General features: G+C 45.5%; 1 protein-coding gene across 1 annotated transcript in view; it reads right to left on the bottom strand.

Annotated features, from left to right (window-relative positions):
• Positions 1-1,448: 1,448 nt before the first annotated feature.
• LOC126546296 (uncharacterized) overlaps positions 1,449-11,629 on the bottom strand; it is a 32,971-nt gene continuing 22,790 nt past the window's right edge. The window contains exon 5 of the mRNA XM_050194473.3: positions 1,449-2,935. Within this exon, the coding sequence (XP_050050430.2) occupies positions 2,752-2,935 (184 nt within the window). The 3' untranslated portion in view covers positions 1,449-2,751. The remainder of the gene's footprint in view (positions 2,936-11,629) is intronic.

Here is an 11,629-nt window from a genome sequence, read left to right as displayed (position 1 = left end):
CAGTCAACTGCAAAAGTTTACGGGACACAGGATCTGCCAAGAAGCTGAATTCGAAGCGTGGTCACACAGCGTCAAATGAAATGTTACAGCATGTAGTTGCCCTTGCCACCTACACAGTGATTTATTAAATACGAAGTTTCATGCCTTACAGTGCAAGAATTTACATTTGAAGGGGAAACCGCATCCCGTAAGCTTTTGCTGTTGACTGTACATAATGTAAGTGCATGCATCGGTGTGCGATACCACGAGATCGATGGCCACCTCGGTTTTAATGCGAAGCATTCTTGTACGAGTCAACCCAGTTTTTGTCTTTATCTGGTACCTGGCAGTTTTCGTGAGCTGATCCTCAAGATTGTGCAGTCCAAAAATATATGCCACTACAATCGCTGGCTACGTGCTCCTGGGCATGTTCCCCTCAATGTGTGCCTCAACAAACTTCTGTGATGCCAACTTAGGTCAGTGGGTAGTAACACCACCGACATAGTGACATCTATGTAACACCTTCGTTTTACAGCATTACGTAGATGTCAACTGGAGTTGAGTTCACTTGGATTCTTTACGAGCCACTCAGTTTCTAAGAACAGCGTACTGCACTTGGTACATGTTTCAAGCTGGTTGCATTACAAAGAGATGCGATTATTTATTGTGCTTTCAAAGAATTGAGGCTTCAGGCTGTATCACTGGGTTGAGACCGCTTGCACCACTATGTTTTTAAACCTGTGTGGTTTAGGAGTCCACTTGCCACAAAGCCATTATGACGATGAAGGGATTACATTAGCTTGCATCACAAAATGAAATTCGCTACGAGCACTGAAAAAAACAGTATATACGTCACTGTACTTCTTGTTCCAGCCTACAACAACGATGCAAAAAAGTTGTCCACTAAAATGACATGCAGTCTGATGTGTATACTGTAGTTTCGTAACAGTGGAACACTGTGGAAGCTATGCAAGTGGTGCGGTCATAAAAGCCTCACTAAATATATTTTTCAGTGTACAGGCATTTTAGATTTGCGACGCTTTCTAAGAAATAACTACTTAATATATTTCAACAAGAATTTCCGGGTGTAAGGCTGCGTCAAATTATGCATCATTTGTGCTGCTTTGTGTTTCCAGTATGTGACATACTGCACTGTAGCTGCTGGTCGCAGAAATGTACCACCTTGCTCATTTGGTGGTAAATGGCTTCAAAACTGCGATGCTTTTGAAGTACTAATTAACATGTCATATACTTTGTGCCATAAAAGTGTGAAACAATGTTACATTGACTTACATGACACATATACCTGTGTATTTCATATGTGACACACTATTTTTGGGTTGCAAATGCAAGCAGTGAGAGAAGTCTCCCTAGCCTGCATAGCGTTACCTGCTATGTATGAAACGGAGTATAACAGATGCCATGTTTTTTCTATCATGGCTGCAATCCAATACACACTGACAACAGCATAAAGGCAAACATATATTTCTCAAAGCCACAACTGCACCGCAATAAAGCATTTCCAATCCTTCCAACACAGCTTAAGCAGTGATGCAGAGATTTATATTATACAGTTGACTATTGAAGTCAGCGCATGCATACTTATGCACACTCGACAAACGATCATGGCAACAGCTTTGACAAAATATTATTTCAATGGCTGGCTTTATAAGCAGACACTGATGTATCCAACTTTGTGTAAGGTTTGTAACAACTGGGCAGTGAAATTTCATTTGTGCTGCAATAGAGTGGGAAGACACCATCAGGCAGAAAGAGCTCACCATGTTTGTACTATATATAATGTATCACAGGGAACTGACATGGACAACAATTCAACACCTACCTAGTGCCTCAAGCTTTGAAATGACCATAGAGGAAAAGAACTACTTTGTAACTTTCTCAAAAAGGAAAGGAAATATTCATTTAATACCACTTGCAAAACAGGACTGATGCACCAAAAAGTGTGTGCTAGAGAAAAATCACAGGGACAGGCAAAAGCAAAATTATATAGCATCAAAAATGAGCAACAGAATGTGCCAAGCACAGATGAACTATGCTGAAAAATGCTCAAATGTATAGATGCAATGTGTAAATAGACCCAAATGACATGTAGAACATGAAGGAAACAGGTGGCAATGCCCTAAAGCACCAGAGGAAAATACACTTCTTAATGCAAGAATTGTGTCTGTGTAAAGAAATTATACAAATACTAAAAATATTTTGCGATGTCTTTCTTTTTTCCTGCAAAAGGCACAGGAAAGCATAAACAAAATTATATATACTACTAATGAACCCCCTTCAAAATCCCTAAAATAAGAAAAGAAAAATCTGCTGGTTCCTTATATAAATGCCTCTGTGATGCCAGCAAATACACTTGAGCAAGCAAAAAAGGAATACTTCCCACAAATGTAAATTACTGCCTAGGCTGGCAATTCAAGAAAAATATATAAAGGTACATGCAGTTCTACTGCAAACCTATCAAGAAAATGAAATTTTATTAGCCCTCAGGCAAGTAAGTTGTGTCATGCTGTAAGGGCACACAAAAAGCCACTGAAACACTGGGTTATTGCCCTAGCGTTTCACCAACATGAGTCTCAACTAGCTAGGATTTGTAAACACTGGGGTGTTGAATCAAATCTCTGGCATAATGCTCAAGAACTAAATGTCATAACAACAGTGTGCGTAACACTATTTTGAATGACTGTTAGCCCACACTCAATGTGAGAACAATTCTTACAAACTTTACAGACTTTACAGCCCCTATTTTGTGGTTTACTTAGAGGGGTGTGATTGGCAACTCTGTGAGACATCTTCGAGACTGGCTTCGCTGCCACTGCTTACACCCGATGTGTCAGTTGAGTCGCAACGATTCAGTGCACGTCGAGCAGCAGCTTTCTTCTTGTTCGCTGCCTTTTTCTGGTTTCTGCGGCGACGTGCTAAAACACTTGAATTAGCCCTGCAAAAGAGGCACAGATTGGTGAGATATATGGGTTAACTTAGCTGCAACAGTTTAAAGAGGCAACACAGTAACAAATGACAGAGCACCAATATGCCATGTTCAGCATAACTGAAAGAAATTGGAATGGTTCTTTCAGGTCTCCCCCCCCCCCCCCTTCACACACACACAGACAAATGGGCTTGTATTTGCCATCTTGTCAGTGTCAACCCAGTGTGACAATTAAGCCAGTCTACCACCGAGGTAGTTTACAGGTCAACCACTGATTATTCACATGCCACAAGCCAAGCAGTAAATTCTGCTTTAAAAACATTCAATGAGAAGTAACCACTTTTCACTTTCCACTGCTGACTTCTATGTCAGGAATGCTCTCCAGCAAAAAAGTTCCATGTCGATATGAAGAAAGTGGCTTTTTCTTGCACGGCAGGAACATTTTTTTTTTTTGCCACACATGTTGAGTATTTCTCGAAAGTGGTGCTGCGCACAGGATTTCTAGCATGTGACCATGCTTTGCACGATGGCTGCCTTCAATTTGGCAATTATAGCACACCTCCTGTGGATTTTACATGGTAGATCCGTCGGCGATTGCCACACAGTTCACTATGTCTACTGAAACAAGCAATGTGATACTGAATACAGTCAAACACCTTTATAACAAAGTGCTTGGGACACCCACAATTCTTCGTTATACAGGTGACTTCTGTTTAAAGGTCATGCTCTGTACAAGTCACAATAGAGCAGGCTAAGCATGTTCAAAAAAAAAAAAGAAAAGAGAGAGAGAGAAAGAAACAATATCTCAATATCTTAGTGAAAGAATTGGCTAAATTTCTTGTGCACACTTTGTCTGACGGAAATGAGACTTCAGGCAAACCTTATTACAGCAAGGTTCAAAGCACACTCAGTGGCAAAACGCAGAAGCTGCGCAAAGTAAAGCTGCAGATCATCTAATGCTGCTATTGCCTCCCTCGCTGTCATAATTATTGGTTTGTATAAAGGACCTTTGGCACGCTAGCCTTCATTGACAATTGCGTCATTTATGCCCTAGATGGCTTTGAAAACAATGTACGAGTTGAGAAATTCCTGGAGCTGTGCAGTTGTACTACTTCTGACATCCGCATGCTCCTCCAGCCGTTAGTGCTTTTGGAGAGAGCAGCTTGGCAACGTTTACAAAGGGCAGTGCCGGCACTGCAATGTGGCGTTCATTGTAAAGCAGAAAATCAGCCGTAAGGGATGCCTAAATTCTTTCCTTATACAAGCAAGTTCGTTGTAGAGGCGTTCACAATATATAAGAAAGATAGGAATTCGACCGGGACGCAATCAATCCTTTGTTATAGAGGTGTTTGACTATATATTGTTTCTAAATCTCTGCGGCACTGTGCTTAACTATCGCTTATCCTTCCCTAAAATACCAGCTACAGTGATCTTACACTACCTGCTCATGCAGCCTTCACGGCTGCTATGGCCAAGCAACCTGCAGTCAGGGCAAATGGAATGTATGACTAGTGCTCCTCACTTTGAGAAGCCTGAAGGATGCCGAAGAACATAATATTGCTACACGCGTGTGGAATTTGATTGTTTGAACGAGGCACGTGGGCGCCATCACCCAAAAAAAGAGAAGGAAGAACGAACTGGGCTCACGCGGTGAATCTAACGGGTCAGCGTTGCAACCGCTTTTGTAAATATAACCTGTATATAGTTGCTCGTCTTACTGACTCGTCCTTCGCGTAACATTGTGGTGGAGGTGGAACGTTCCCCGTTCTCACCATGGAGCTCCAAAGCGGCCGCACCATCGTCTTCTCAGCCATGGCTTCCGATTGAACCATTCCATTGTCACCTACACCTGCGGCGCCAACCACAATGTACGTTACGGTTCCTAGTCTCCGTGATCCTGGGACATTCTCCGCCCAAAATGGTGTTGACGTCGAAGACTGGCTCAGCATGTATGAGCGTGTTAGCCAAAGCCACCACTGGGACCCTACCATCATGCTTGCCAATGTGATTTTTTATCTGGACGGGACACCGCGTGTCTGGTTTCACACCCATGAGGTCGAGCTCTCCAGCTGGGGCATTTTCAAAGAGAGGCTTTGGGACCTATTTGGCAACCCGTCAGGTCGCCAACAGGCTGCGTGAAAAGAGCTTGCCACCCGTGTCCAGTCGTCGACCGAATTGCATGTCTCATACATACAGGAAGTGCTCGCGCTTTGCCGGAAAGTCAACGAGCACATGACCGAGGTAAACAAGGCGGGCCATATTATAAAAGGCAACACGGACGATGCCTTCAATTTGCTGGTCTATAACGACGTTTCTACTGTCGACGGCATCGTCAAAGAATGCCGCCGCTTCGAGATAGCCAAAAGCCGCCACATTGCCCCACAGTTTTCCCAACTCCCAAACACCCCTGCCACGTCCTCTTGTTCCGCTCTTACCGCCACACGACCATTTCAAGAGAACGTCACATGTATCGTTCACTGTGAGATTGAAGCGGCTAGTCCGGCCGCCCTTCATCCATGACCCCTTGATGGAACCTTCGACCAAGCGGCCCCCACTATTTTCGTTATTAAAGCAGTTGCCTGCTTGCCCTACTGCCTGCTCTGTCTCCCGACCTGATTCAGCACCCAGTCCCATGTCTACAACCTGTAATGACCATTATTTTGCTCCCAGACCACGCAATCCTGCTGAATGGCGAACCCCCGACGACAAACCGATCTGCTTCAGCTGCCACCGCGTTGGTCATGTAGCCCGCCACTGCCGCACCACCTGGATGCCGCTGTACTGGAGCTCATTCCCTGCTCCTCGCCCATACGCCGACGCTCGCCGTTATTCACCTCGCCGTCTGTACCCTACTTTTGATGCCCCAGACAGCCACTCCTTTGTGCGATCGCCGTTGCCTCAATGCCATCGCTCCCCGTCGCCCCAACCTCGCCGCTTTTCCTCGCCAAACCGACGGACGGAAAACTAGGCCATGCAGTTCTTGGAGGTAGTGCTGCATCACGTTCGTCCTGTCCAAATCCTCCGTTGACGCTCCTCACCAACGCGAACCTAATTGAAGTAGACGTAGATGGTGTTTCGTTGACGGCATTAATTGATACTGGAGCCGAAGTGTCCATAATGAGCGCTAACCTATGTCATCGCCTCAAAAAAGTTCTTATGCCTGCCATCACTCGAGCTGTACGCGTTGCCAATGGCGCCATTGTTGCCGTCAGTGGCATGTGCACTGCTCGCATAGGAATTGCTGGCCGCCTAGTTCCAGTCCTGTCCACCGTGCTGACCAGTTGCCCTCATGACCTAATCTTCGGGCTCGACTTTCTGACGGCGCATTCTGCCCTCATAGACTGTTCCACAGGTACGCTGTGCCTCGAGCTTCCTCTTCTTTCAGACGTTCGCCCCGAACAACTGAACACCCTCTGCACTACAGCATTTGTTCGCTTACCTCCAAAAGCCCTAACGTTCGTCGAATTGGCCTCAACGGCAACCATGCCTGATGGGGACTATGTTGTCGCACCTATTCGTGATGGCCTCCTGGCGCGCGACATCTCTGTGCTACACTCCATCGTAACCCTTCCCGCTAATCGCATGCGTCTCCCCCTTATCAATTTTGGCTTGACGAAGCAAGTGTTACCTGAAGGCATAGCGGTGGCCACGCTCCAGTCAGTGACAGACGACCACGTCACTGCTTTTGCAGCCGACACGTCTCCAGATCCTCCTGATTACCCGCAAGATGCCTTGAACCTCAACGGCCCATTATGTCCCATGGTCACTCCGGACCTCGCACCTGACCAAGCAGCTGCCCTATATAGCTTTTTGCTTTCCTACCGCATATATTTGACACTGACAATTGACCACTTGGTCAGATGTCCCTTGTCAAGCATCGGATAAGCACTGGTGATGCTGGTCCCATTCGCCGACGACCGTATTGCGTGTCCACGGCAGAGCGGCAAGTTATTCAGCAGGAAGTAAACAAGATGCTCGCCAGAGGTCTTGTTGAGCCCTCGTCGAGTCTTTGGGCGTCGCCGGTTGTGCTCGTCAAAAAGAAAGATGGCACGTGGCGTTTCCGCATTGATTACCGCCACCTAAACCGAATCACTAAAAAGGACATTTACCCTTTACAACGAATCGACGACGCTCTTGACTGTCTTCACTGTGCCAAATACTTTTCGTGCATTGACCTTCGATCTGGTTATTGGAAGATTTCCATCGATGAGCAAGACCAAGAAAAGACCTCTTTCGTCACTCCAGATGGCCTCTACCAATTCAAGGTTATGCCGTTCGGTTTATGCAATGCCCCCACCACGTTTGAACGGATGATGGACTCTCTGCTTCAAGGTTTCAAATGGTCAACTTGCCTTTGTTACCTCGACGACGTCCTTGTGTTTTCTCCTACATTTGAGATGCACCTTGAGCGTGTCGCAGCTATCCTTGACGTCTTTCGCAAGGCTGGGCTCCAATTAAACTCATCGAAGTGCCACTTCGAGCGCCGACAGATTACAGTGCTAGGCCATCTCGTCGATGCTTCCAGCGTACAAACCGACCCGGAGAAGGTTCGAGCAGCAACGGCTTTTCCTGTACCTCAGTCTGTCGAAGATGTCCGGAGTTTTGTGGGGCTCTGTTCTTATTTCAGACGGTTCGTGAAAGATTTCGCAGCAATTGCTCGACCAATCACTGAACTTCTGAAGAAAGACGTGCCTTTTACGTGGGTTTCCCCTCAGGCTGCCGCATTTTCACACCTTATCACGATTCTCAGCAATCCACTGGTCTTGGGCCACTTTGACCCGTCCGCACCTACAGAGGTCAGAACCGATGCCAGTGGTTATGGGATCGGCGCTGTCTTATCGCAACGCCAACACGGACATGACCGCGTTACAGCCTACGCTAGCCGGCTCCTGACAACTGCAGAGCGCAATTATACGATTACCGAGCGCAAATTTCTTGCTCTCATCTGGGCTGTTTCAAAGTTCCGCCCATATTTATATGGCAAGCCTTTCTCAGTAATCACAGACCATCATGCGCTCTGTTGGCTTTCGTCGCTCAAGGATCCTACTGGCCGGCTCGGTCGTGTGGCCCTCCGAGTACAAGAATATCCCTACACAGTAACTTACAAGTTGGGACGCCAACACCAAGACGCATATTGCCTCTCTCACTACCCAGTCGAAAACGCAACTTCTACGTCTGATACTGACACCGACGCCTGTGTTCTCTCTGTTTTTACACTGCTCCATGTTGCCGACGAGCAGCGCTGTGACCTGTCCTTGCGTGTCATCACTGACCACCTGGAATCGGCACTTGCCGACCGTTCCCTTCGCTTATTCACACTTCAATATGGCGTACTCTGCCGCCACAACGTTCCCCCCGACGGCCCTGCATTACTCCTTGTGATCCCTAAACACCTTCGCTCGGCTGTCCTCCACGAACTTCACGACCTCCCCAATGCCGGTCACCTGGGTGTGTCACGTACCTATGACCGGATCTGCCTACGCTTCTTTTGGCCAGGGCTAGCTCGCTCTGTTCGAAGATACGTAGCTGCGTGTGAGAAATGCCAGCGACGCAAGACACCATCGATGCTCCCTGCTGGGTACCTTAAACCACTCGAGATAAATGTAATGAGCATCTCTGTTCAGTTTCTCTCTTTAGTGCATTATTGCTTGTACAGAGCTCAATATAAGATTTGAAGACTGTGAAAGGGCCAAATTCCATTGCTTTCTCAGATTAAAGCAGCAGAAAGTAATGGACTTCACCATCCACTTTAGTCTCCCAAGATCACATGCAATGCTATTGCTCTGGCCATCCCTAGAAATACACTCCCAATGGCGGTTTTTAAAGTGAAGCTGTCTTTGCCTCTTCCTTCGACTTTCCCACAGCTGCTGCTGCTGTTGCTGTCTGGCACAGCAGCGTCAGGGGGTGGTTCAGAGCATGTGAAAACATGAGAGGAGCATGGCAAAGAGGAAAGGCTATGCGAGAAACTCATTTGGACCGCTACACCACGTTGAATGTGCACAATACCCTCTAGAGGTCCCTGGGCATTGCCACATTAGGCTCTTGACAGCTGTAATTATCCGTGACTCTCCGCAAAAGCATTGCAGAAATTGCAGCGCTTACCTTCTACTAATGTGCAAGTCCAGAGGGATGCTAGACAGAATGGTAGAGAGGGGGCAGAGAATGGGTGGGTACAACCAACGCAGTTGCGAAACGAGTGAATAACAGCCTTGCCACTCTTTGCTCACAGTTCCTATAGAGGGGGGGGGGGGGGATAGGGAAAAGGTGACGCGAGAAGGCAAGGAAACGCTACTGCTATAGACACGACAGCGGTTGCGGGCAAACAGGATAAGTTCAAGGAACAGTATCGTACGTTTTTGCTATTTCTGAAAAATAAAGACTATGCAAATTTGTCAAGCGGACAACTTACGCAGAGCCACATCAAAGCACACAGTAGTGTATAGGTGACACTACAGAAGTGGTCACACATCAAATTAACACACAGTGCCCGCCGCAGTAGCTTTGTGGCTATGGTATTGCTCGAGGCCGCAGGTTTGTTCCTGACTGAAGCAGTCGCATTATGACTGGGGCGAAATAAAAAGCGCATGTGCACTTAGGTTTAGGGATACATTAAAGAACACCAGGGTGTCAAAATTAATCCGGAGTCCGCCACTATGGCATGCCTCATAATCCAATTGTGGTTTTGACACGTACAGCCCAGAATTCAATTAAAGTTTAATACTTCTGCCATGATGCGATGTGCCATGTGAGGCAATGAATGTGCTGAACCTTCTCAGAGCTTATGAAGTATGGCGCACAACAACGCCTCAAGCAAAGACCTCCTTCTGTGTGTTCTGTGTACTATGCAGAAAAAAGCAGTGGTGTAAGCAAGGTAATGTTTAACATTAACTCACCACTCTTGTGACGGACTAAACATTAAAGAAATTAAACATTCGCCGTCAAAATCACCGCTAATTATAGTTAATCAAAGCAAACAAGACAGAAAGCTTCGCTTACATTGCCTCCCACAGGGTGCGGGACCCGCATAATTTTGGAATCATATGTATTCTTTAATTCAAAGGGGGCCAAGAATCAGCTTCGTAGACTGCATTAATATTAAATTAACTTCAATTTAATTATGTTGAAGGAGTACTTCTGTAACATCTTTTATGTTTCATACACTGCGTCAAATGAAGGCCCTGAACCTCGAAACCTGTGAAACATGCGAGTTATCGTGCCAAAATTCCAGCGCCAGTACACCAGTGCGACGTCACAAAATTCAAAATATTTTTTGTTATTTCGGCCACTTTTCCTCGGCAAAATTTTTCTAAACTTGCTATGTTTCGTCTTTGGTTTCTTTACAATACAATGTAGTGAACTTGCTGTTGAACGAGCAAGGCAAGTCCTCGACTCTCAAGCTCCCTTGCCTTTAGTGTGCAATTCTCCTGCCTTTTTTTTTTACATCGTTGTTTGCACCATGGATTGATTAAGGTATTGTGTTTTGATCTTTTCACAAAGTGTTTCTGTGAGCAATATATATATATATATATATATATATATATATATATATATATATATATATATATATATATGTATATATTTTAATATACATTTTATGAATGTATACGAACATATCTTGTATATGTCTTGTATTAAATGTCTCCCCGTGCTGCAAGGACCACAATGTGGTCTGCAGTATGTACTAAATGAATAAATAAATAGTCCATTTTTAGTGATAAACAATTAACTAGGCCCTAGTAGATGCCGTCAAAATCTATGACATCATGGCAAGCTAGTGCAGGAACTTCAAGGCAGTGTCGGCACCATTCTTTCCTTTTTGTGCATTTTTCTGGCTTAATGAGCCTCTTTTTGTGTTAATCATGGCCTTTTTGATTGGGCAATTTACTAATACAGGTGAAATCAATTTTCTCTTTAGTGTCCCTTTAAGTTTTTGGGATCGGTCTGGGAGCCCGTGCACAGTCAGTTTGGATTAGTCTGTGTTACAGTCATTTTCACTTCGTGAATTTGCCATGGTGAGACAGAAGTCAAATGTATGAATGAATACAGACACACTGTTTGAATAATGGCAAAGGGCCAGACAGTGGTACATTCCATTCTGTACTGCAGTTGTTGCGTGTTGCAATACGTCGAAAGTGTCGGCCTAACATACTGTCCAGTGAATCAGCGAAATGATCGGTGGCATCACTGTCAAAATCTTGTTCCAGGAGCTTGTCCAAGTTATGCAGCTGCAGAATCTGCCAATGAAGAACGATTTCCCGTGTCACACGCATTTTTCGCTTGTTGATAATGGAGGTGTTTACAAGGTCGGGTGCTACACTACACTACACCTTTTTTGCATTCAATAAAAGGCCGCCTGTGCCTTATGCTGCAGTCATGTTGCTGGGTTGAGGCCGGGTCGGTCAACCTGCAGAGCTTTGACAGCTTGTTGGGGGCAGAGAACACGACTTTCATGTCGTAATGCTGGGCCACCTTTTAAAAACAAAAACCACCAATTTAATACAACCAAAAAATAATCGACAATGGACAACTGCCAATCATCACTCAGGTACAAGAATGTTCTTAAAAGCGTTCTGCTTTGTCGATTTTTGGTTGTTTTTAAATTGTGAAGCGTAGGCCATTGAACGTGAAAGCAGAATGGTGTTGGCTACATTCAAAGATGCAATGAACCTGCTTGACCTAATGCACTAACTCCTGGTCAATGGT

This window comes from Dermacentor andersoni, chromosome 1, assembly GCF_023375885.2.
Source record: "Dermacentor andersoni chromosome 1, qqDerAnde1_hic_scaffold, whole genome shotgun sequence".
NCBI classification, from domain to species: domain Eukaryota; kingdom Metazoa; phylum Arthropoda; class Arachnida; order Ixodida; family Ixodidae; genus Dermacentor; species Dermacentor andersoni.
Note: the sequence above shows the minus strand (reverse complement) of the source record. Positions and strands in the feature narration are given on the sequence as shown.